Here is a 26102-nt window from a genome sequence, read left to right as displayed (position 1 = left end):
TGATTTCAGGCACGCAGGCAAAGCCTGAGCTACGGGATCTAATGTACTAGAGAAATAGGCACATGGTTTGTGTGCTCCTGCTTGATCCTGTGTGAGTACTGACAAAGCAGTACCTTCGCGTTCTGTAACAAAGAGTGTAAACTGTTTTCTGTAACATGGTGTTGCTAAAACGGGTGCTTGACATAAAGCTTTCTTTAGGCTTTCAAAAGCTTGTGTGTGTTCCTGAGTCCAAGGGAGAACAGTCGATGTGGCTGCCTCCTGTGTGGTTAACTGAATGAGTGGTTTTGCTAGAAATGCATACTGAGGGATCCACTGCCTACAATATGAAGTGAGGCCTATGAAAGCCCGTACTTCCTTTTGTGTCTTGGGTATTGGCATGTTAGCTATTAACTGAATGCGGTCGGGTGTAAGCTGCCTTCCCTCCTTGGACAGCGAGTGACCAAGATAAATAACTCGCTGGACACAGAATTGCAGCTTAGAAGGGGACACCTTGTGCCCCTTTTCGGCTAGAAATTGTAAAACTGTCAGTGATGCTTTCTCACATTCCGGTTCGCTTCTCGCGGTGATCAGCAGATCATCGACATATTGAAGCAGGGCAGTGTTAACTGGCATGTGGATACTGTCGAGTTCTCGTTTCAGTGCTTGGCTATAGATGCTGGGGCTTTCTGTAAATCCTTGAGGTGCGCGGGAGAATTTAAAGCTACGCCCATTTAAACTAAATCCGAACAAATATTGGCTTTCCGGATCTATTGGGACGCTGAAGAAGGCATTCTTGAGGTCAATTACAGTAAAGAATGTTGCTTCGGAATCAATAGCTGTCAATAATGACGAGATATCTGGAACCACAGGAAATTGTGGCACAATGCATTTGTTTAACTCGCGCAGATCAATAACCAATCGGTATACTGGCGGAGCTGTAGGATCTGTTCGTTTAAGAATCGGAATTATTGGTGAATTACATACATTGGAGTCTGTTTCTACAACTACTCCTTGGGCAATAAGCTCTTCAATGATTTGTAGTAAAGCCACTACAGCATCTGGTGGTAACTTGTATTGTCGCATTCGTGGTAGCACCACTCCTGCCTTTAGTGTGACTCGATATGGTGTAATACTCATGCAACCAACATCAGTAGGGCCTTGTGCCCATAGATGTGTAGGTAAAGTCTGCAGTCGGGGATCCATGTCTCTAGATACATAGTGACCTTTAAAATCACGTAAAAACAACCTTACTCCTTCCGGAGAACAACATATTATGGCTCCTAGAGCTTTCAACGTTTTTATTCCTAACAGATTTTCTGGGCATGATTTAGTAAGCAATAAATCTGTAGTTCGGGTCAGAGGTCCTATCGTAAGTGGAAGAGGCTGTGACACTTCATTAACAATAGGTTTTCCTGAAAAACCAAGGGAAATATTCTGTGAGCCTGAGAGGGGTGCCCCTGGAACTTCACTACGTTTTATGGTCGTTCGACTTGCCCCTGTATCGAGTAGAAATTTTCTATCTTGGCCTAATAATTCACTATGTACATAAGGTCCTTCTTGGTCTACTGGGATTTCAATAAGGGGTAAGTCAACTTCCCTCTCTAGGCTTGTTCATGCGTAACGCTGATACTCGGGATATTCATACTGTGCGGTCTGATACATTTGTCGTGTTGTTGTCTGTGTGGCAGCAGCAGGCAACGGTGGTGCAGCTGGCACAAACTGTATTGGCTGTTGTGCGGCTGGCATGGCCTGGGCATGCTGCGTAGCTCCTTGTTCATTCTGATCTTGTCTTAGTGGCCGTGATCTTTCTTGTGTTTTACCTATGGCGATATTATGTTTTAGCACTGGACAATCGTGTACGTAATGACCTGGCTTTTTACAATAATTGCATGTCCCTTTTACAGGTCCTGCTGAATCGGAATGTGTCATACCCTTTTTATGTCCTTCAGCTGGAACTGTCTGGGAAACTAGCATTTTCATTTTCGTGTCTTTCATGCGTCTGTGTTCATGTTCTTGTTCCTCTTTAATTCTATTGTGGTGGTACTGTAACATTTGTAACATTTGTGTTGGAGTGTTACCTTGCCAGGTACTCTCGAATTTTAATACTCTATTCTTTACTGGGGGCAGGGCATTTTCCACTAATTTTGTTACAAACAGATGCGGGTATGATTCGCTACTTGCTTTTATGCCACTATTTATACCAAAACATTTTTCAAATCGGGCATAGTAATCACTAGTGTCTTCATCTTGCTTCTGCTTACAGGCTGAAATTGTACCCCAATCTTCCTTTTTCGTAGTTAATAAACGTGGCAGTACCTGTACTAGTAGACCTGGTAGTGCTTTAGTTTTGTCCCCAAGCCCCGAACCTGGACCTCGGGCCCTTTCTTCTGCTTCTAATGCTGACCATTCTATCTTTTGATCACCTACCTCCCACTCTTTTTCCTTGAGTTTCTCATAAATGCCAGCAGGCATCAACACCTTTAATATTGTCATAACATCGGGGTAGGTATACTCTCCCATGAGTAACATGTCTTTGATTTCTCGGTGAAAACCCGTTGGGTCTTTGTCATGACTGGGTACCACTTTCTTCATTTCTAACAATTCTATTTTTGATATGGGCGTATATACAAATACACGTTTAAACTGATCGTCCTCGCCTTTTATTGGGTGCACTTCTCGTAAGGGATTCAGTCTATCCATGTGATATGTAGTTCTTTCCTTGACAGGCAATGAGACATGCTCTGAGCATACAAAAAGAATATACTGCTTTCTTGATACCAGAATTTCTTTAATTAATTTAGTACCTGGACCTCTCCATTTATTCATAAGTAATTCAGTTAATATGTCAGGTAAAGGACCAGGGTCCGAATGCTGACTCTGATATAGTATAATGAGTTGTTGAATCATATAAATCCCAGCTAACCTCTGCTCATCTGGGGTTAGATTCAAAAATGTGCGTACTACTGTCTCATCACTATATTTTCCGGGACTGTCCACCCAGTGGACAGCTGCCCTTGCTAAATCTTGTTCATCCATAGAATCGAGAAAATGATAACCCCTTCGTTCTCGGAGTAGTTTGTCGGCGGTTTGGAACGAATGCTCGTTAGACCTTATATTAATTATAGGTATTTGAAAATTCCTGTTATTATCTGGACATATCGGATGTATTGAGTCAGTATGATATCTAGTCTGATTCCTATTACAAGATCTTCCTCTACCTACATAGGCTATGGTGTCCGACTGTCCTGTGGGCAGTCCTGACCCTTCTTCCTCGTTTTGTTCGAACTCGTCTATCTCTAATCTCTCCTCGTGTAGGCGTTCTATTTCTTTACGGATCTTTCGGCACATGGCTATTATACAATTTTGCTTATCGTGTCTCCCTTCTGATATATTCTGGCCCCATTTTGTAAGAATTTTCATTGCTTCCGGATCTACCCCCGGTCGGTCTTGATTTCTGATCACACAGTTTATGAGGAAACGTAACAGTTCCCCCTGTATCTCTACTTTCTGGTATTCCATAGCTCTGTTAATACATTCTGGATCTCGCCCTGTTTGAACAAAATGGTATATTTTATCTAGATGCGTAGTCATTCCTGGTAGCTTCGCTAAATACCCTGCGGCTCGTCTGATACGTAATGATGCCAGGATCATTTCGTCCTCTTTGCCGAGCACCGGGTCATATCTACAATCTATAAGAAGTTCCTTAAGCGTACGATCACTTACGAATTTGGGTGTACGTGAATGCGCTGACTCTTGAAAAATAAGTTTATTTATTCTAGGTGGCGTAGAAAAAAATATTGGTAGCACCTCCCGTGGCCCCGTCTGGGGCGTCGGGTGTGAAAGGATTCGTCGAACGTGACACAGCAACTATAGGTGTGGACTCAGCTATAGAAGTACTTGTAGGAACAGATGCAGAAACAGATGTGCTTGCCGGAACTTGTGACTCGATTTGTTGCTGCAGGGATACGGGTGCTGGATCTTGGTGTTGGACCTCCCTGGTATGCGGTCTACGTGGGGCGGAATTAGCATACTCGGGTGCTGCGTCATCTAAATATGAGGAAAGAAAAACATCTTCTGCGGTTCTAGGATGCCCCTTAGGATGTACCTTGATTGGGAATAATGGGGGTGGCAAGTCTTTCGGTATCTCTGGAGTAGCCTTAGGTAATCCTTCGGCCAGAAGGGGATACATACCATTCATAAGGGCATTTCTTTGTCTGTCTACTTGTTCTGATTTTACTCGGATACCTTCCTCAATTAATAGATTCTCTCGAACTTTATTGGAATTCTCTTTACTCTTCTCTTCCTGTCTACGTGCTTTTTCTGTTCGTCTATGTGATTCTTTACGCCATAATTCAACGGCGTCTTTCTGTGACTGTCTGACTTTTCTTTTCCATAACTCTTCCTCGACTTTCATGATGCACTCTGCATCCCAGGTTCCCGCTGTGGGCCACCTCTGACTTTCTGGTAATCCCTTGGTATAGTCTACCCATAAATCAAGAAATAATATAGCGTCTAAGCCATGTTTGTGATACATAAAGTGCCCTGGAGTGTCCCTAGGAGGAATAGGGACGGCTTCTTCGAGAACCCCTTTTCTGGTAGTGATCTGTCTTAATTTCGAAAAGAGCGGCATATTGAGAACTGACCTTATACTTGATTTTGACCTGATACTTGAATTTGAACAGACTTAATACAATAAACACGATAATGAACAGTCATTCATATCACGATATACAGAACATACTTAAACACTTTAAACATTTAACATTAAACCTTTAACTGAAACAACAATGATGATCGTCTGCATAACTAAATCACCATGCTTAATTCTTGACACTAACTAGACAATAACTAGATACTTCGGAATACTTCGGAATACTTGATATACTGCTAAACAGTACAGATACACTGCTAAAACAGTGCAGACCGGATTTGTGTACCCAAACCCGTCTTGACCGGCACAACCTATGTGCACGTCAGAAATGCCTCCCCAGCAATGGTACTCACCGGGTAGCTTCGGAAACGGAAGGCCTCAGTAACTTGAACTTGAACCGGACCGGACTTGACTCGACTCGACTCGTCGGACACTGGGCTTGACTTCGGACTGGTGGGTCTCTGTATACCTCGGATCTTGCTCTCTCAGCTAGGCTCTGGTCGGGATACTTCGCACTTCTCACCGCCTCGTCTGGGTGTTGATCGCAGTCTCAGTCGCCCCCGCTTGACCGGAGGGAGATACAGGAAATCCTGCTGGTACGCGTTATTGTCCGTCCAGCTGTGGCAGGAGACCGGGCCTGCAACGCACCGCCGGCGCGTGAGATGAGAAAGTGTCCCTATTCGGGCGCCATCATGTGGTAAATAAAAATTCCTTTACCGGGACTGAATTTGATACAGAAACATTATAAAATAGCTCAGTAAAATGAGAGGCAGAATCCGTGATATTAGAGTTTCGGAATGGGCTTTATTCCAATAAACGATTATAATCGGATGCCTCAAGTTCCATCACCACGGGGGTTCAGGAAGTGAAGTACATACTTTATTGACAAGAAGTAACTTTTATAGTCCATACATTATAATGAAGTGAATACAGTAGGCGTAACAATTGATAAGGAAATTGACGTTTGGGCTGCGTAACCGAAAATGGGTGTAATAATGAGTAAAAAGGAACATGATTGGTTGTGATGTCATGTATAGGTGGATCTATAAGATAATACTTGGCATGGATGCGCGCGCAGCAGTATGACGTGTAATTGATGTGTAACTAGGGGGTGACGGGGATTTGACATTTAGCTCTATATGTGGAGACGAGAAGTCTGGGGGGTCAAGTCAACCTAATCCCAAATCATATCTAACATCCTATGTTTAAAGAACTATGTTATCCATAAAAGAAGGACTCTCGGACAGAATCTATTCTATACTGACTGTGCGTGCGTGTACAAGCGTCTAAGTGTCTACACTGAATGCGAGGGGGTAGGAATATTCCATGGTAACAGGGCTATGAATTACTTGCATGAGGACAGAGAAGATGGGCCTTTTTGCTTGGTAACTGGAGGAATGTTTACTTAAACTACTAGGCAGGAATGCATCGGCTGAGGGGGAAGCAGATAATTCGAAGGTGAAATACAGTTCTTGGCAGAGAGTAGGCTGATGTCAGGCTTCGTGAGCCGCGCAGAGAAGGAGACAAAGTTCATGGTCACAGATGCAGGCTCGGACTGGAGCTTTCAGAGGCAGAAGGCAAGAGGAGTTTTGATGACAGAATCAGGGCCTACTTGCCTGGACTGTAAAGTGGCATAAGTGAACCATATAAAGCCGGTGGCCTTTCATATTTAGGAATGGAATATCCGGCCTATTCATGGCGGATCTGACAGAGGACATGTTGACGGTGGAAATACATGTATTTGCGTCTTCATAACTGGAACTGGAGGGAACATACATGTACTTGTGACATGCACATAGAACCGTTGGGGTCCAAGATAGGGGACATAACTGACCAGAGAAATCCACATTTCCACATTTCTCAAATTTTAAAGTGAGACCAGCACACTCTAACCTCATTAAAACTGATCTCAGAGTTTTATCATGTTCTTCTTGATTTGCTCCAAAAATAAGTAAATCATCTTGATAACATTTCACTGATTTTATTCCTTTTAAAATTGAAGCCATCACTCTTTGAAAAACCGAGGCAGCAGATACAAGGCCAAATGGCATTCTTTTATATTTAAATGCACCCATGGGAGTGATGAAAGCCATTAGGTCTTGAGACTCTCGTGTAAGTTCAATTTGATGGTATGCTTGCAGAAGGTCTAGTAATGTAAAAACCTTAGCATCACCCAAAGAAGACAATAATTAATCAATATTTGGAAGAGGAAATTTGTCAACAATTACTTCTTTGTTCAGAGATCTTAAATCACAACAAAGTCCCCATTAGGTTTGTTGGCAACGACAACTGGCGCCAACCATTCTGATGCCTCTACAGAAGTAATAATGCCCTGTTTTTCTAGTTTTTGCAGTTCCTGTTCAACTTTTCCTTGTACAGCAATAGGAATTCTTCTTACCTTAGCCACTACCGGCACAGCATTATTTTTTAATTTAATACAATGCTTATAAGCTTTGAGGCACCCTAAATCTTTTCTAAAAAGTTGAGGGAATTCACTTCCAAAATCATTAGTCTCAGATGTAATTTCTTGAATATGTACCTGAGGATCAGTATTTGGATTTAACATGAAACCCATTAAACGTTGATGTTGCCAGCCAATTAACCCCTTCAGCGCGGCGCGGATTTCCGCGCCACGCTGAAGGTTCTGAGCGCGGGCGGGGCCATGACGGAACGGTTCTGTCATAAGCACAGCCCAACCGACGTGCATGACGGAACCGTTCCGTCATGTGCGTCGAAGGGGTTAAATTGTCTCCAATTTTTGAAACATAAATTTTCCCAACAATCATTTTCTTTTCCATCTCAATGCAAGCATTAAAATATCCAAACATACTTATGGAATGTCCTCCATAACCACCTGGATTTATATCCATTTTATTCAATTTGTTCTTCTTTTGATACCATTTTTCAAAAGTTTATTTTGAAATAATGGAAATATGTGAGCAAGAGTCAAATTTCATGTCTAACTCTATACCATCAATCTTTACCTTACCAACTGGATGATCATTACATTTCTTATCTTTTACTTGACATATAACTTCTTTTATAACTTTATTAGCCATTTTCTTTTCTTTAGACTTACAATATTTTATGAAATGCCCTTTCTTCCCACAACCATGACACACAAAACTCAAAGCAGGACAAGTCTTTGAGTTCGCTTTATGTCCTGATTTTCCACATCTAAAACACACAATAGCTACATTTGATGTATCATCTTTACCCGACTCCTTCACATGAATCTTCACATTTTTAACTTGACAAACTATATCTTGCACTTCCTCCACTACAGATTGACTTTTTACCTTGTCACCCTTTAGCTCATTTACACATTTTAACATGTGTTCTACTTTTTTCGCAATTGCTACTACTTCTTCTAATGGTGGCTCATCTTTGAGCCAAAGTTCTGAAAAGAAGTGGAGTCCTCGTACGGTAAGATACTTCTTTATTAGGCAGCAGGACACACGGACATAAACAATGCCAGCTCCCTCCTTCTTTCTCCTTCTCAACCGTCTAACTCCCCGCTTCTGGAACTCCCGTCGAACCTCCATGCGAAGGTTCCACGTGGAACTCCAGATCTAGAACCTAACACATCTTTCCCCTATACAGTTTTAAAACAAATTACATACATCCATGTTCCCCTAAAACAGCACATCCACCCAAACTTAATATGTCACGTTGTACATTAATACATTTCATAATCACGAAATTTGCAAGGCAATTTTGTTGACCTGGACGAACGCTCTCGAAGATGGGAATCTATAGATGTACTAATTTGGCTAGAATCAGTAACAGGCCTTTTAACACAAGATGAGTTACAGTGGTTAGAAACAGAAATCTTGCCCTTATTCCACCACTTTCCATCTTCCAATTGTACTGCACTCTTATTCGTTCTCACCACAAGTTGAGGTTGAGAAAACTTAGATGAACCTTTGGGTAAAATTCTAGAACATTTAACACGCACCCAATCCCCCACTTTGACATTCAGTTGTCTAGTGCTTGATTGAATGTACTTCTCTTGAGCATCGTGTCTTTTCTTATCAACCTCTTGCAATTTCGTTATAGGCACACTAAATACCCCCATCCATCCTCTCAACATTTTAGAAGAAGGAACTCGACCCCTGAGTAAAACAAAAGGAGAAACTCCTGTATCCGAGTTCGGAGTAGTGCGTACAGCCCATAACAGATTCTTAAGTTCTTTCTTACAATCAAGACGACTAGCCTTAGAAAGTTGAATGTTGTCCTTAATCACCCTATTAAACCTTTCCACCAGGCCATTACTCCTAGGGTGATAAAGAGAAGTCTTGGTATGTTTTATGTCAATGAATTTTAAAAACTCCTCAAACTCCGAGGAGGTAAACTGGCCGCCATTGTCAGAAACAATTTCATCAGGAACACTGTCTCTTGCAAAAAGGAACTCTAAGAACTCTATAATACAAGAAGATGTGGGGACCTTCACAAACTTTAATTCAGGCCAACGGCTGTAATAATCCATGACCACGATACCATACTCTGACACACCATGATCTGACAACTTTAAGGGACCTATGAGATCAATGGCCAATTTGGACCATGGTTTTGAAGGAACTTCTACAGCCTGAACCGGACTGGGAACAGTAATTTGGGTTTTGTCGCTGACAACACACTGCATACAATCCCTAACAAAATGTTCAACATCGTTGTCAAGGCCCGGCCACCAGAATTGCTCCCTAACCCTTCTTTTCATAGCACGTATCCCTATATGTCCTTCGTGAGCCAGGGTAAGAACCTTATTCCTCATAGCTGTAGGAACCACCAGAGAAGTGGAACGAAATAACCAACCATTAATGATTGACAGCTCCTCAAAAACGTGTTTGAATTTACTGATAGAATCACAAAGAGATAATCCATTATTCCATCCAGTGTGAATAGTGTTCATTACCTCCTTGATGTCCACATCACTAGCATAAGCCTCTCTCCACTCTTCTTGTGAAATTGCACTACATGGATTAAAAATGGCAAAACAAAATACATCACCTTCCTCCACCTCTTCTACTTCTTTTATTTTCTCACTATTTGGCAACCTAGACAGGCAATCCGCCACTATATTCTTTTTCCCTGGAACATACTCCACATCAAAATTATGTTCCAACAACCTATATTGCCATTTTGCAATACGGGGTGTTGCTTTCTCACCTCCTTTCGTGGTGAAGAGTTGTACCAAGGGCTTGTGATCAACCCTCACCGTAAATTTGGAGCCCCACAAATAGTGCTTAAAGTGAACAATTCCCCATCAACAAGCTAGAGCTTCACGCTCTATTACCGAGTATGTTCCTTCTGCACCTTTGAGGCTTCTCGAAGCAAAGGCTACAACATCCTCCCTTCCATCCCTGCGTTGCATCAACACAGCACCAAGACCTTTCTGACTGGCATCTGTCATTAATATGGTCTTATCATTTATGTCAAAAGGTTTCAGAGGAATGGCATGAGCAACCTCATGTTTAATCATCTGAAATTCCCTGTTGCATTCCTCACACCATTTGAAAAGTACACTTTTCTTAAGAAGATTCCTCATGTGAAACGTTTTAGATGAGCAATTAGGAACGAACCTTGCATAAAACTCAATGAGTCCCATGAAAGATCTTAATTGATCCTTGTCAATTGGAATACTGAAGTTTTCTATGGCTTTGATTAGGCTATCCTTAGGTTCAATTCCTTTATCAGATAACCTATACCCCAAATAATCCACAGAAGCTACATCCATTTTACACTTGCTCACACTTAAGGTAACACCTTTTTCCTTTAGAATATTGAGTACCTTAGACAAGGTCTCATCATGTTGTTTTTGATCCGAACCATAAACCAAAACGTCATCCTGAAACGCCATCACCCCAGGAATGCTCTTGAACATACTTTCGACGATTCTTTGGAAAACCGCCGAAGCGGATGCAAGACCGAATGGCATACGTTTAAATTGGAACAATCCTTCAGGGGTGATGAAAGCAGTGTAATGCCGCGAATCAGGATGCAACTCAACTTGGTGGTAGGCTGAGGTCATGTCTAACAAACTGAACTTTTTCCCGTTTTTGAGGGTGCTGGTCATTTCGGTAATGTTTGGTAAGGGATGCTGATCTATCCAAATGTTTCGGTTTAATTCTCGAAGGTCCACACACATCCGAAGAGAACCATTGGCCTTACGCGCCAAAACTATGGGAGACACCCAATCCGAAGATTCTATGGACTCGATGACATCACTCGATCAGAGTTTGTCAAGTTCTTTTTTGAGAGCTTCACGTAGAGCCAATGGTACTCTCCGAACTTTATGCACCACAGGTTTGCTTCCCTCAATTAGTTTAATTCTGTGTTTGAAACCTTTAATTAAGCCTAGTTTGTCATTAAAAATCTCAGGGTGAGTATTCACCCACGTTTCATCCGTGAGTGCATGTACCCGAACTAAGTCTTTTTTTAATATTACCTGTTCAGGGTCATTTGGATCTAATATAATTCCCAAATTACCTTGGTCTTTCCAACTCAAAAGACATGTGTCATCTTTAGCAACATACACAATTGTACTAGCATTATTACCCTTAAAACATAAGTTAGCATCAAATTCACCTATAACATTTATGTTTTTACCACCATACGCTATAGGTTTTACTAACGAATGTCTCAAAACATGCCCTTTAGCTTCGAACAGTTCTTCCCAAATTTTGACTGAAATTAAGGTAAATGGAGATCCAGAATCAGCTAGTACTTTGATGTTGACATCATTTACAGTTAGCATGCATGTGGGTCGTTTAGCCTCTGACTCAATTATAGCAATGACATCAGCATTTTGGGCATCAAATAGTGTGCAAATCTGTTCTTCATCACTAGAGGAAGATGTGTCCGAGGATTGTTCAATGTTCATGACTTTTTTAGTGGATGACGTGTTGGATAGGCTCACAGACATCTTGCTATTAGATCTGCAAGCACTTGCAAAATGTCCCTTCTTTTGACACTTGCTGCAGATTTTATTAAGAGCGGGACAAAACTTGGCATTGCCCAGGTGGGAACTGCTCCCGCAACGGTAACACTCCCAACGTTTATTAGCTCTGGAATTTTTCTCAGTGTTGCGTTGTCCCTCTTTTTTCTCTTTGCGTCTATCTTTAGAAAAGGAATTTTGTTTGGTTTTTAGCGAAGAGACTGCTTGCGCTTGACCTTCTGAACTGGTTATGGACATTTGCTCTAAATGAGAAGAAGTACTTTCAATCCTTGTGGCTATTTCGAGCGCCTTCTGTAGAGACAAATTAGGTTTGTTTAAAAGGGCTTCTTGAACCTTTTTACTATTGGTCTTTTCTACCAACTGGTCCCTAATCATCTCTTCTTCAACATTTTTGTAATCACATGACTCAGCTAAAATACGCAAAGCGCCAACATAAGTAGTAGCAGATTCACCAGAGAGCTGAGCTCTTTTCCTGAATTTATGTCTTTCTAGTGTTATGTTCTTGCATGCTTTGAACCTATTATCTAAAGATTTAATAGCAGTAGAATAAGGATCTTCCGCACCATGAGCTTCATCTCCGCTTCCTTCGTCTGCACTTAAAAAAACTACAACTTTTGTTGTATGTTTAAGGATGGTGCGACCTTCAGATCCGAGACAGTGCCTTAAAATCGAAAATTTCCTCTTTTGTGTAAAAGAATCGCCATCAAGAGCGTCAAGATATGCTTCAAAACTTTCTTTCCATTTCTCCCAGTCTAATTCCGGAGAAGATGAGCTTGGAGAAAACGCTGGAGGGGCAGATATAGATTGTTGCATTTTTAGTGGCAGCAATTAAATGGTTAAAGTGGTGCAGAACAAAGCACAGATTTCAAAGTTTCAACTTTTGTTGGCAATATTGTTAATTTGTTACAAATTGAAGTATGAAAGTTCTTCAATATATCAGCATGCGCGCGCTGTATTACAAATTCAGTTCAAAGTATTAGCGTGCGCATCGCTGTATTAGAAATGCGCAATTGTCTGAACACAGTTTAAGCTTCAGCGCGCGTTGCTCAGCAACGAGTAAACACGCAGAGAGTTCCGATGGAAGCGTGTGCGTCAAGCGTTGCTCAGCAACGAGTAAACACGCTGAAAGTTCCGATAGAAGCGTGTGCGTCAAACGTCATGCGCAGAGATCGAGGAGGGGCGCGCGGTGCTGCACGCGATGAATCGCTTGATTCCTTAATAGCCGCCACATACCTTAAGGTTATTTCAAGTAGTGGAAAAACACACCGCTACATGGATAAACGTTGTCCGGATGCTTCAAACGTCGTGGGACACTCGGAAGCCGCTTATCTTGATCTCCAGGGCTCCGTCGGCTCCAGGGCTCGTCCAAAGCTCTCTCGTTGCACGCGTGGACGTCCTGCTGGCCAATCGTCGCCAGTGAAAAGAAGTGGAGTCCTCGTACGGTAAGATACTTCTTTATTAGGCAGCAGGACACACGGACATACACAATGCCAGCTCCCTCCTTCTTTCTCCTTCTCAACCGTCTAACTCCCCGCTTCTGGAACTCCCGTCGAACCTCCATGCGAAGGTTCCACGTGGAACTCCAGATCTAGAACCTAACAAGTTCCTCTCTAATTTTGTCTTCCCTACATTTGAGAACAAATTGATCTCTAATTCTTTCTTCATTTGCAGCTCCAAATTTACAACTAGAAGCTAACTTTCTCAAAACAGTTAAATATTCCTCAACAGATTCCTCTTTACCCTCTCAACCCAAAATGATATCTCTCCATTATTGTGCTGACACGAGGTAAATAATGCTCATCTAATTGTAATAAACATATCTCATATTCATCTAGACCTCGTTGTTCCTGTGCAGATAAAGTTGGCAAATTTTCCACCTAAATAATGAAACAAAAGTGAGCATTTTCTTTCTGCACTCAGATTTGTACCGCACACTTTTGCATAATGCGCAATATTTTCTTCCATTTACTCCATTTAACATTGGGCTCACCTGGATCACTCAAAAAAAATGGTGGTGTAGTAACATTCTGCATATTTTCCTCTTTACTTTATTATTTTTATTTTTATTTTTTCTAACCTTAACTATCTTTGAAACATGCACCACAAACTCGTATTTCAAAAAGTCAATGGTCTGCCTGTCACGGCGATAATGACAGACAGGCGTTCCTAGGAACAATAGCACTTCAAATGAAAGTAGTGGCACACGCAGCTTGGAAGCTTGAATACACCGCTTCGTCGCTTCATCAGTTAACTGTGAGTGCTTTACTGCTGACCCCCTTTCTTTTTCCTGCTGCTACCGTTTTTATTTTCTTGATAAAAACACAGTACCTTTTTAAATACGAAGACACCACTTCTCCGCTTCTTCTTATTACGTTGTTCTTTTCTTTTTTTTTTTATTTGCTCTTGCTTACGATGCACAAATTTCCCTCAGGCTCTCACCGCACAGGTTCTGCAGCACCTGTGCCCAATCGTCGCCAACTGTTTTGCAATTAACTTTATTGAGCGCACAAAACGTGGTTGGCATCTTACCGGAGGAAACCAAATTCGCAGACTGTAAAATGCGGCTACTGCATCTACACACGCCAATTCCAAGATGGCGGTACGCTGAAGAGACGTGCACCGTATGGCTATCGGCGCGCTCTTGCTCCCAAACGTCCATAGGCAGCATGCGTTTCGAAATTGACGATGGAGGTTACGCTGGCTAGTCAACGAATCCCCATGCAGGATTCGAATACGTCATCAGTCACAACAGGCAGCTCAAGTGTGAAGACCTCCAATCCTAACGAACTCCACAGAACGTTATACGCTCACCGCAGATCCCCAACAGAGAGGCTCACAGAGTCGCACCTCCTTGCGATATCACGGCCAAATGCAGAGACAGTCACCAACCCCTCCCGCTGATCTCCTCACCGAGTATCCATGATGATAAACAGAGGCACCAACATCCGCTGGATACAGGTTTCACATCAGGAACAGTCAGACGCTGGAGGTGGTAGGACATATAATTATGTAATTTCTTACACGTTTCTCAGACCAACTCTGCCTTTACTTCTTTGGGGAATTTTCCTCGCTGCTCAAATACACTTCCAAAATTCCAATAGCAGTAAGTAATCTTCTCTGCACACAATTTGTATCTTCCTCTTTAGCACGATGTTGAGGTGTTAAAACTCTCTTCTATGTATCCCTCGCTCGTCGCCAGTGAAATGTTCAATGAATACCAATAATACGTTAATATGGTTGATTGAGAGTTTTATTAACAAACACCTCATCCATCAGCTACCTTGGAGTAACTGACTCTAAGAATCCTCAACAACAAACATTCCAAGTTCTAATGAACTTGTACAAACAGGAAGACCTGTGGAAACACCACACCTACCACCACTGGTGGCGTTTTTACTACGTGCCATCTCTGAAACATATGCTTCACCAACAAGTGTCTTGTACCTTTCTAAAGGTCACATGTTAGCTGAAGCACTGCAGTAAGTAAGCTATGGCAACTGGTGTTTTTTTGTCTTAGTGTCTAATCTTGTGAGATCATAACTTAATAATAAACTTTGACTGGCTGATTGCTATTAAACCATCTTTCTTTTTTATCACTAGGAAGTCATTTTAAGCTCCAAGACTTGCGATTCTGAGATTCTTCCCTCGGACACAGGTTAGTGCAAGTTATGAACTGGTCGCTGGTACCATAGTCCAGTGTTTGGTGATATACAATACCTTCAACTCAGTTGCCTTGATTATAACTACATGTATAATAATATTTTGACTGCCAACTACAGCTTGCACCTGAAACAGGATTTTAAATTGGGCGTTATTTGCTCATGTACAAATTATGAAAACTGCACTATGTGTCCTTAGGTTTATGGCTGGTAAAGCTTTGTGACTTGTGCAATGTGGATCGCTCTCTAGGGTGCAAAATTCCAGATTGCGCACACTGAAGTGTGCTTCATGGTGTGCTCATTTGGAATTTCATGCTATTTGCTAATAACATTCTCACTATGTTTCACCTGCTGAAACCTTTGTGCATGCAGCGTACATGAGATTGTAATTTGCACAAGTAGAGCAAACATTGCATGTGCAATTAGCTCGTGATGAAACACCATTCAACTTGGAATCTCTTATTGAAATTAAATTAACCCTGTAGTTGTAACTGGGTCCTTATCCTTTTTTTGCTATTTATTAAACTATCATTTCTGTTCATTAGATGTCTTCATGAACTTCAGTCATATGTTTTTGCATAATTTCTCTTCAGTTTGAGATACTGGTGAACTTTTGAGGCAGAGATAATCTAAAGGGCCTTTCCGTTTGCAAATGGTTTTCTTTAAAAGTCTATGGCCCAAGAGGTTAATCTTGGTTCTTTCATGATAATTTAAATTTACTTTTGCTGTAGTGTATGTTTGCTGTGCATGTTCACCTTGTTAACGTTTGCTAATAGGTTATGTTCCACTTTTTTCAATATTTCAACAGAAAGACAGGTTGCTGAACTTTAATATGCCATCACTCATCTCAGATAGTGGATAGTGTAATGTTAATTTTATTTTCATTTCCAACACTCCTGGTTAGATTTTGTTTGTAGTCAAGCATTTTATTGTATTTAGGAAAATAAATATACTTTCAAAGTATACTGCAATACATACATGCCGGAAAGCATTTAAAGGAGTTTCTGAAAAATTATGAGGAGACCCAATCATCTTATTATGATGTAATAATCTTAGGGGATTTCAGCATTCACCAATGTTACCTAAATTGTTTCACAATCCAGGACCAGGGGGATTTTCTTTCCTCACTCACTCATTTTGAGCACACGCTCATGTATCTTGCTTGAAGGCATCCTCTCAAATCAAAATCTATGTTGCCTTCAGCAAGCAGACAGTTGGTCGTCAGTACCCACTTATGTATGGAATGGAAGGTCAAGCATCACCGATTATATTCTACTGTCGGCTCAACTAGTTTTGTTTAGTGAGGAATTAATTGTCACCTGGTCAGGTTTTAGTGACCATAATCCCCTTACTGTCGCTATATCACTCTCTGTTATTCAGTCAGTCAGTCAAATCACTTTATTCGATTAATTTAAAATCATAAAAGTACAGTACACAGCTAACATGGATATTAAATACAAACATTCAGACAAAATATGTAAACAATCCTTCTTATAAAATTCATTATAACCAAAATCACAGACTTTTGGATTTACATACATAATAACAATTGGATATCTAGAAAATATTCAACGACAAATGTCTATTTTTCTTAAGCCTCATAGCAGCAACCAAGAAACACGCAATATTACAAATATCCCATGGAGTATTCAATGTCTGCCGATAGAGTAACTCTGGTCTAGCCTGCAGAAAACCCCTTCCTCTCAGGATGGTAACTAAATACTTCTTACGAATAACAGTATAAAAATGACAAAACATAATAAAATGGAGGGTATCCTGGAGAGAATAATTATCACATTGACAAGGGTCCGCATTCTCAGGATTACACCACTCCTGGAAATCGCCTAATAAAAAAGGAACCAAATTAAAACGGAACCTAATTAAAAGCCAACGATGAAAGGGCTTATTTACTTTTACCAAATAAGGTTCAATACAGGTATTCGTTTTTGTTAAAAAATGGGCCCTAACTAAGGGTTTATGTAACTCATGTTCTTCCCTTTCCACAGACAATAGGTTCTTGAAATTTGTTTTCACCCACAACACATCCTCCTTCCGGATCTTTTCAGGGACTTTGAATAGCTCTGGCCGCCCCAATTTATTTAACATATGTTTAAGATAAGACAAGCACTTAATCTAGTTAGAATTATCTAAATAAACACAGTCTCGTAGGATCTGGTGATTCAAGGTCAATTCAGGGTTGAACCAAGTTTTGAGCCAGCAGAGCAACGTAGCTGTACTCAAATTGTCAGAAATATAACCTATCCCCAGTTCCTGATGTATAGAAAAAGTTGGAGTAGATTGTGGGACTGATAAAAGGCTGCATAAAAATTTATTTTCAGCTATTTGGATACCAGCCTGTTCTTTAAAACCCCATATAGAGGAACCTTAGGCCGCAATCGCCAGACACTTTGCTTTATATATTTTCAGTATGCTCTCAATGGGTCTGGCCCCCAGACGCTTTGCGAACCCCATTAGATCTAGAGAGGATCGAATAATAGCATTCTTTTAAATTTTCTGTTGGGGTATCCAAGAAGACCTATCGTCAAAAACAAACCCTAAATAAGTAAAGGAAGAGACCGAAGTCACTTCCAGCCCATTACAATAAAAAGATTTGGATTTTCTAACTCTATGACCAGACGACATAATATGAGACTTTCCAATGTTTACTACCAAATCCAGTGACTACATGTGGGCCCCAAAGGCATCTAGGAGCCGCTGGAGACCCACCGCCGTACGTGCTAGAAGAACAGCGTCATCCGCGTATAGGAGGACCAGGATAGGACAGTCTCCTACACGCGGGATGTCCAAAGACGCCGCCAAAAGTGACTTGTCTAGGTCATTGATGTAAAGGTTGAAAAGCGGAGGCGCCAGGATGCACCCCTGACGGACGCCTCTGGCTGATTTAAAGGAACTTGAACATTTGCCATCCTGTGAAATCCTGACCGAAGCAGTAAGATCTTGATGAAGATCGGCCAAAAAATACACTAAAGATGGGTCAAGACCTTTATCCATCAGAATAATCCATAGTTTTGACCTGTTGACCAGGTCAAACGCTGAGGATAAGTCCATAAATGCCATCTTTAAACAGCCTTGTTTTGCCACAGTATATTTACTGATTAATAGGGACAGATTGAGGCACTGGTCGATGGTGCTTCTACCTTTTCTAAACCCGTATTGTAAGACAGAAATAATATTCTTCTCAGTAGCCCAATCCCAAATTTTGGTTAAAATCACTTATCCTAATATCTTCACAGAAGTGTCGATCAGGGATATTGGTCTATAACACCGCGGGTCCCCTCTCTGACCCTTTTTTAAAATCTGGATGATAATCGATCGGGACCATGATGCACGAAACCCTAATATACTGGAGACATTAAAGACGTTTACCAAAATTTTTGCCCAAAATTTGGGTTCACGTTTATAAAGATCTGCAGGGACACAGTCAGGGCCTGGGGCCTTATCACTAGTAGTCTCTCTGATTGCTTTCTCCACTTCCTCTTCAGAAAAGACAAGTGGAACTAAGGCTTGACCAGATGATGGTCTAAAAAACAAGCCATGAGCCTCAGTAGAGGCATAGATTGCCTCAAAATGAGACAACCATTGAGCCTCTGTGATGTTGCATTCCTGAATCCCATTATCCATACCAGAGAAGAAGGGGGTGTTGATAATTTACCAAAATTTTGAGCTATCCCTTAGTACCTCTACTGATAACAACGCATGCCATGCATCTGCCTTGATCTCTGCTTTCCGGCTATTAATAGCTATTTTATACTGTTTCCGCAAGTCAGCAATTAAAACCCTATCACGGGGTAGACTTTTCAATGCTAGAATAAGGGATCGATGAGCACGTGAGCATTAATCATCAAACCATTTCAAGCAACGTAACGCTCTTTGTTTGGAATTGACTGTTAAATCGCTAGCTATTTGGTTACAAATACCCTCAAAGGCTCTAAAAATAGCATCCAGCGTGCTAGAGGGGTCAGCACATATTAAGATGTTCCCTTTGCTTTTCTCGCCCAGGTCTATAAAGAAAATATCAGGCATAACTTTAGACCATCTGAGCCTTCTCCCCTGATCACAGGTGGTCACACTGCTAGGAGCAGAGTGCCTACTACCAGAGGCCAATAAACCGCAACTTTTGTCTAGTTCCAAAATGACAGGGTTATGGTCACTAAAAGGCGATTCCCTGGCATTATAGAAAACTACTTTATCTAGTAGCATAGGAGATAAAAATATATAATCAATAATGGTGTCTCTGGCCGCAGATTTAAACGTGGGGCACCACTCAAAGTCATTAGCAAAACCGGCTTCAAAAAGGTCAGCTTCAGACAAGAGAGACTTCTAAACCCTCCCCCTGCTCTGAATGTTCAAAATGGGGGGTCGTTGCAAAGTTATAACCAAAATCATCTTCAATTTGGCAGTGCAAATCGCAAAGATGTATAGTAAAATCACCCAAAAGCACAACATAGTTCAAAGTGGATTGCATTACCCTGTAATTTTCTAAAAAAAAGTTTTAAAATGCTCAAATGTTGATTCCTGAAATCATTCTCCCCAGAATTATAAAAATTCACAAGATAGTTTGGGGAACATATTTCTACTGCCAGACAATTGAAGGAGTCTATGTCAATCCTTTTTGTGAGACCCCTTAGTTTCAAGGACAAAAGTAACATAAGACTACCTTTTGCTCTTCCTGCCGAAGCAGCTCGGGCTGGTAGGAAATAGGAACTGAAACCATCCAACCAAAAATTATCCCACCCGTCCCAAGTTTTCTGAAAGGCAATTATATCAAATGTTTTTATAAAATCTAGCCAGTTAGGATCATCTCTCTTAGATCTTAAGCCCGCAATGTTCCAGCTAATAATTCTACAATTGGTTGGATTTACGTCTCCAGTATCTTCTCGTACATGATTAATATGAGACATTTCAGATAAACAGATCTCACTCCCAGTATCAATGCCAGCCAAGTTATTAGCGCTAGGTACACTCTCTGTTATTGAAATTGAAGAACCAACCACTTGTCCGATAAACAAATATATAAATACTAAAGATCAGGCTAAAGCGGGAAATGGTTGTTCCAGATAACTTTTTGAATAATTTGTATACCGTTTGTACCTCTGAAATCGAGTCTTGTTTAGACCCTGACATGCAGGGTAGTTCCATCATAACAGCCTTCGGGAAACTACCAAAACAAATGCAATCTGACCTCACGGTTGTGGGTGGGGCCAGACGCCCGAAGGCTGTAAGGTGGTTCAATGGTGCATGTTCAGTGACCCATATGGAGCTTGTGCAGGCCTTAAAATCCATGCCTAGGGACGAAGTAGAAATCAGGGATAAAAGAAAGGCTTATAAGTTAGCTGTTCAGAATAGGAAGAAGCAGCTAAGGGAGCAGGCATGGGATGCATTGGGGCAAGCTAGTGTGTTGAAAGATAGTTCCAATTTTGGGTCTGTGGTCAATATTCCTTTCCTTTCTGAAACTCCTAACTCTAACACTGATTGCCTAATCCCAGCCGATAAATGGGTATTGCATTTTGGCCATATATTTAGTGATGCAAACTTAGGAGAATTGAAAGAGTATAGAGAAGGTGGGCAAACTAGTACGCCACTCCACTTTAGTGTAGAAGAGGTCCATAACGCAATCATATCCATATCTGGTGGAAAGGCGCCGACCCCGACGGGGTCCCGGCTGATTTATATAAGGCTGATCCGAATGTCTGGGCTAATATTTTGGCAAACGTTTTCAACGCCGCATGTTTACGTGAATTGTCAGTAACCTGGGGAAAGGCAGTCATTGTTCCCATTTTTAAAAAGGGTGCGAGGGACGAGCCTACATGTTATAGGCCGAACTCACTCCTAGATTCTGCAGCCAAAATAATGGGCAAAGTCGTACTGAACCGTTTATGGCTGGACCACCGAAATGTTATCTCCAATATGCAAAATGATTTCAGGCCAGGCAAAGGGACTTTGGACCAATGTTTAAATTTACGCCTAGTGGTAGGAAAGTATACCATTGCTAAAAAGGGTATATTACATTTTCTCATTCATGGATTTAATGCAAGCATTCGAATGTGTTAACAGATCAATGTTATGGTTAATTTTAAGTGATATGGTCTTGAACCAGAGCTTGTGGCCTTTTTATATACTATCCATGAAAATAATACAGCTGCTGTCAGATATAACAATAATGGTGATCTGTCAACGCCCTGGGATGTGAAGAGAGGGGTACGACAGGGTTGTATCCTGGCCCCCTCTTATTCACACTACATATAAATACTTTCTAACAGCCATTTGTAAAGACATCCCTAGGTTTGGTGACAAGATGATTCCCGCACTTTTATTTCTGGATGACACGGTTTTAACAGCTAGAACTGCAGTGGGGCTTCAATCACTTTTGATGGTTTTATAGTTTTCATGGACTCTCTAGACCTTTCAACAAATTTTAAGAAATCACATACTATGTTGATCGGTCCTGGAAAGTCACAAAAAAAGATTACATTTTACTGTAAAGGGGTCGAATTAACAAAGGATCCAACATTCCCCTATGTGGGGGTATTTTTTGATGGATGCGGGTCATGGTGCCCACAAATCACAAAAAAAAGAATACTCTAATTAGAGCAACGGGGGCAACATAAAATTTTGCCAAGAGATTAGGGTCTAAACCCATTCCGGCCCTGATGAAGATATATAAAGAAAAATGTATCCCCATGGCAACTTATGGCTGTGATATATGGGGATATAAGGAAGGAAATTACGTTCAGCACACCGAAGACAAGTTTTTACGTAAACTCTTGGCAGTCCCGCCTTCCACTCCTGCATACATATTACATGAAGAAATAGGAGTGGGATATATCGGTTCAGATATCAGTAGCCCCCCTATTGCTCTGGTTGAGAGTTTGGGCAAGTTCTATTATAAATCAAATAATAATTACTGACTGCCTAGCGCTAGACAGAGCTGAACACATCCCCTGGCTAAAGTATATAATGGACTCAACAAAATGGTAAGTTTGTCCTAACTTATTTTTTAACCCTAAACTACTGGATAAACCTAAAATCAGAAATATCAAACAGCAGTTTCTGGTTAAGCACAAGGGACTCAGGGAAGAAAAGGAGTTGGTAAAACTAACGGTGAGGCGATATGTTACATTATCTTTGTATGACCAAGTTCAACCATATCTACTCATCGTTGGCAACCTCTTCCATCGTTTTCTATTGACCAGATTTCTTCTGCAAATGGTTCTCTGGCTCTTGACTGTCCCCCAAGGTTTTTCAAAACCTGTCACTTTAAAACCTTGTCCTTGCGACAATTTCTCTGAGCAGGATACTCTTCAGTTTATCTTCTTTTGTGATTATTATGTTTCTTTACGTCAGAGATTCCTTTTACCATTACTCAGAGATGTTATTTTCCCAAGTCAGGCCCGCCTTATTGTACCTTCAAATGCTATCTTCCCCCATGGTTTGTTCAGGGGTTGCACGTTTTTTAACAGGAGCCATTCGGTGCAGGAAAAATGACTTTTTAACTGTTATTAGTTTTTATATGATTTTATCACAGGGTCCACTCCGTGTCATCACTTGTCTATTGAATTTGGCTGTAGCTGATCTTCGCACTATGAATTTAATATAATGCTTTTGCTTTATCATGTAAATAGAACTCGGCCCTCTGACTGATATTAAGAATGCTTTTATCTTAATTGTGGTTTTTAAAACTGTCAATGAAATGTATTTTTGTATGATATGTTCACTTTTAAGGCCTTGAGCTGCCGAATCAAGTATTCTTGACTGACTGACAGATACAGACATGAAAGAAGTTATACAACGTAGATGCCTTTAGAGACCCACTGAGATGCACTGCTAAGCTCAATGTCAGTAACGAGTTTAGGGTTGAGCCATAATGAAGTCCATCTGGATTTGTTTTGAAATTAGTCTGTCTAAGTATTTTAAAGCATTGACCGTATCAAAAATAATAAGCTGGGAATGTGTAACTGTAAATCTGGACATTGTGAGAAGGGAAACTGTGCTAAAAGGGGAGCACAGTTCACGTTCTATATATATCTACAGTGGGATATAATCGATATCTGGTAGAAACCCAATCGCTTCTTGAGCCGCTAGGAAAGATAATTGATATAGATTCCAATCCAGGGGGGACACTGTTTGTTGTGCAAGGAGCAAGGAGGAGAGAGCACGTACCTTGGGGCCCGCAGGCAGACACCACCTTCACACGCGCTGGTAATCCCGCAGCCGCGTTCTGCCATTCACGATACCGCATCATCGGACTACATTCCCCAGGCTCCCGAGCGCCACTGGGGCACTTCTGCCCGCCGTCGCGCCAGGAGGCGCTAAAAAGCGAGAGGCTCCCTCGGTGGAGCGGGGGACACTGTTTGTTGTGCAAGGAGCAAGGAGGAGAGAGCACGTACCTTGGGGCCCGCAGGCAGACACCGCCTTCACGCGCGCTGGTAATCCCGCAGCCGCGTTCTGCCATTCACGATACCGCACCATCGGACTACATTCCCCAGGCTCCCGAGCGCCACTGGGGCACTTCCGCCCGCCGTCGCGCCAGGAGGCGCTAAACAGCGAGAGGCTCCCTCCGCGTCGCGGGACGCGCACGGGCGGCGCCGGGAGAAGCCCGGGACAAGGGCGGGACAGTCTGTGACAGTCCGGGACTGGCCGTGGCTGGGCTCGGCCATACCCTTTGCATTTTGTGCTGGATTACCAGGACACAGAGGACTTCGTCTCTGGTAAAGTGTTTCCCTGTCATATTGTTCCAGTGGTGCAAATGAGATTCCATTCATTCCATTGCTGCTGATAACTAATATATCTGCTAGTGTTCACAATGCCTATAGGACTAAAGGACTCACTTACACCGGGGTTAGGTCCTCTTGATAATTATTTGGTGAAAAAGGTAAATAAAATAAATAACGATCGAAGGGCCTCTCTGGGAATGGATAGTCCTTCAATAAGTACCCAAGTTCCTCTGATACCTGTAGAGAGCCCGCTGGAACATGGTATCTGCGAGCCGGCTTCCATAGCTGCTTTCACGGATACAGCCCAGGTTCACATGGATTCTTCAGCTTCTGATACATTCATACCGAGTGAAATTACTGATGAAGTCACCTCTGTTGCTAGACCAGTCAGAAACTGTAGGAAGCAGCATAGCAAAAGGGGGGGGGGGAGAAGTCTAGAAAAAGGGTTGACATTACCAAACAAGTACAGGTTAATTTTGACGGGCACCCAATCTCTCGAGTAGACAGAATTGTCGCAAACAGCCAAATACACCCTGATCAATTATCACAACTACTGCGCTCCCTAGAGGTTGTATTTGAATCCAAATTAGATCAGTTTGTGCAGCCCCTAGGTCGGAAATTAGATACTGTGGCCGATGAGGTCAAAAGGCTAGGAGGTTTGCTAACAAAACACCAAAAATCGATAGATAGCAACAATAAGGTGACGGGCGTAGCTGGGCAAGAGAATGCAGTCAGAGTAGTAAACCAACAGCAAACACCTCAGCCCCCAAATACTAAAGTTCCAGTTATACCAACCTTACCAGAGCCTACTTTTGTACAAAGAACTGCTATACCAGTTTCAACGGGGTCGGTTGCGACATTGAATACCCAGGATGAAAAGAAAAGTAGATTTATAAATTTATCCCCGGCATGTTCCCCTTATGTTGTGATTTTAACTAACGTACCGCCCCAGGATAGTTACTCAGACCTAACGCTCAAGGAAACTCATGACTCTCTTAAACACAAGACTGTTTCCTGGTTGCACAGGAAGTGTGGATTCCCGTTTAACTTTGCCAATGATATCTTAAGCACTAGACGAGTGAGCTGGATTGGGTCTTCTAAAACATTCTGTGTAGGTGAATGCATAATAGTTAACTTCAGACATCCACAACATGTGACTACTGTCTTATTGAGGGCTGCCGCTCTGGCACAAGATGAAAACAGTATCCAGGCGCGTCCTCTTGGTTTCTTTTATAACTACCCCCCCAGAGATCTCCAACATAGCATAAAATCGAGAAATTATATACCAGTGACTGCATTGACGCCGTTTTACAACCAGGGTCCTGGAGGAGAAAATTACTTTAAGTATGGGTCCAATATCCCTACACGCAATCGATTTGAGGTATTTTCTTCCCTGGATATGTGTGATTGACGAGAGGCTACTGAGGGTATAGGGGATGAGTCTTGCCCCGGTTTGGCGCCTCAGGAAATAGACCAAGCACCTACGAACCCCGTTGGTAACAATTGTAGTCAAATGACTCATGGTAATCCTAAGGGGGCAAATATCAAGATGGTAACTTGGAATGTGGCGGGTTTACGATCCAAGAGAGATAATACCTCCTGGTTAAGTTTCTTGAAAGACTACGACATTATGGCTTTTCAAGAGACCTGGGAAATCGATTGCGATTTTTGGTTGGACGGTTTTACGTCCTATTTTGTCCAAGCAATAAAATCAATGTCTGGGAGGGCTATAGGGGGTTTAGTGGTCCTGGTATCGGTGAAACTAAGAGGGACAGTTAGCAGGATATTCTGTTTATCCAATAATTTTCCTATCTTGGAATTCAAACTCACTAATAACACGAAATTATTACTAGTGAATTGTTATAATTCCCAGCAAGGGGACTCGCCGAATGTTCACCTGCTTTGGCTGTCGAATTTTTTAAATACCTATACTTTAAAGCAAACCACTTTTTGCCACTATATTTTGTTAGGCAATTTTAATGTGCACTTATGTAGTCACAATTGTTTGTTAATTGACATTGATGGGCCAGATTTTACATCTCCGCAACACTTTGAGCACTCAAAAAAGGGGGAAGCACTGGAGAAACTCCTATCTGAAAATGAATTGTATGACCCAGGCT

General features: G+C 41.7%; 1 protein-coding gene across 3 annotated transcripts in view; it reads left to right on the top strand.

The window, feature by feature from the left end:
- LOC146856679 (receptor-interacting serine/threonine-protein kinase 3-like) overlaps positions 1-26102 on the top strand; it is a 1419725-nt gene that overhangs the window by 876460 nt on the left and 517163 nt on the right. For all 3 annotated transcript variants that reach the window (XM_085647179.1, XM_085647180.1, XM_085647181.1), the window contains exon 7: positions 15189-15243. In XM_085647179.1, the coding sequence (XP_085503305.1) occupies positions 15189-15243 (55 nt within the window). The remainder of the gene's footprint in view (positions 1-15188; positions 15244-26102) is intronic.

Source organism: Triturus cristatus, chromosome 3_2 (assembly GCF_964204655.1).
Source record: "Triturus cristatus chromosome 3_2, aTriCri1.1, whole genome shotgun sequence".
Lineage (NCBI taxonomy): Eukaryota > Metazoa > Chordata > Amphibia > Caudata > Salamandridae > Triturus > Triturus cristatus.
Note: the sequence above shows the minus strand (reverse complement) of the source record. Positions and strands in the feature narration are given on the sequence as shown.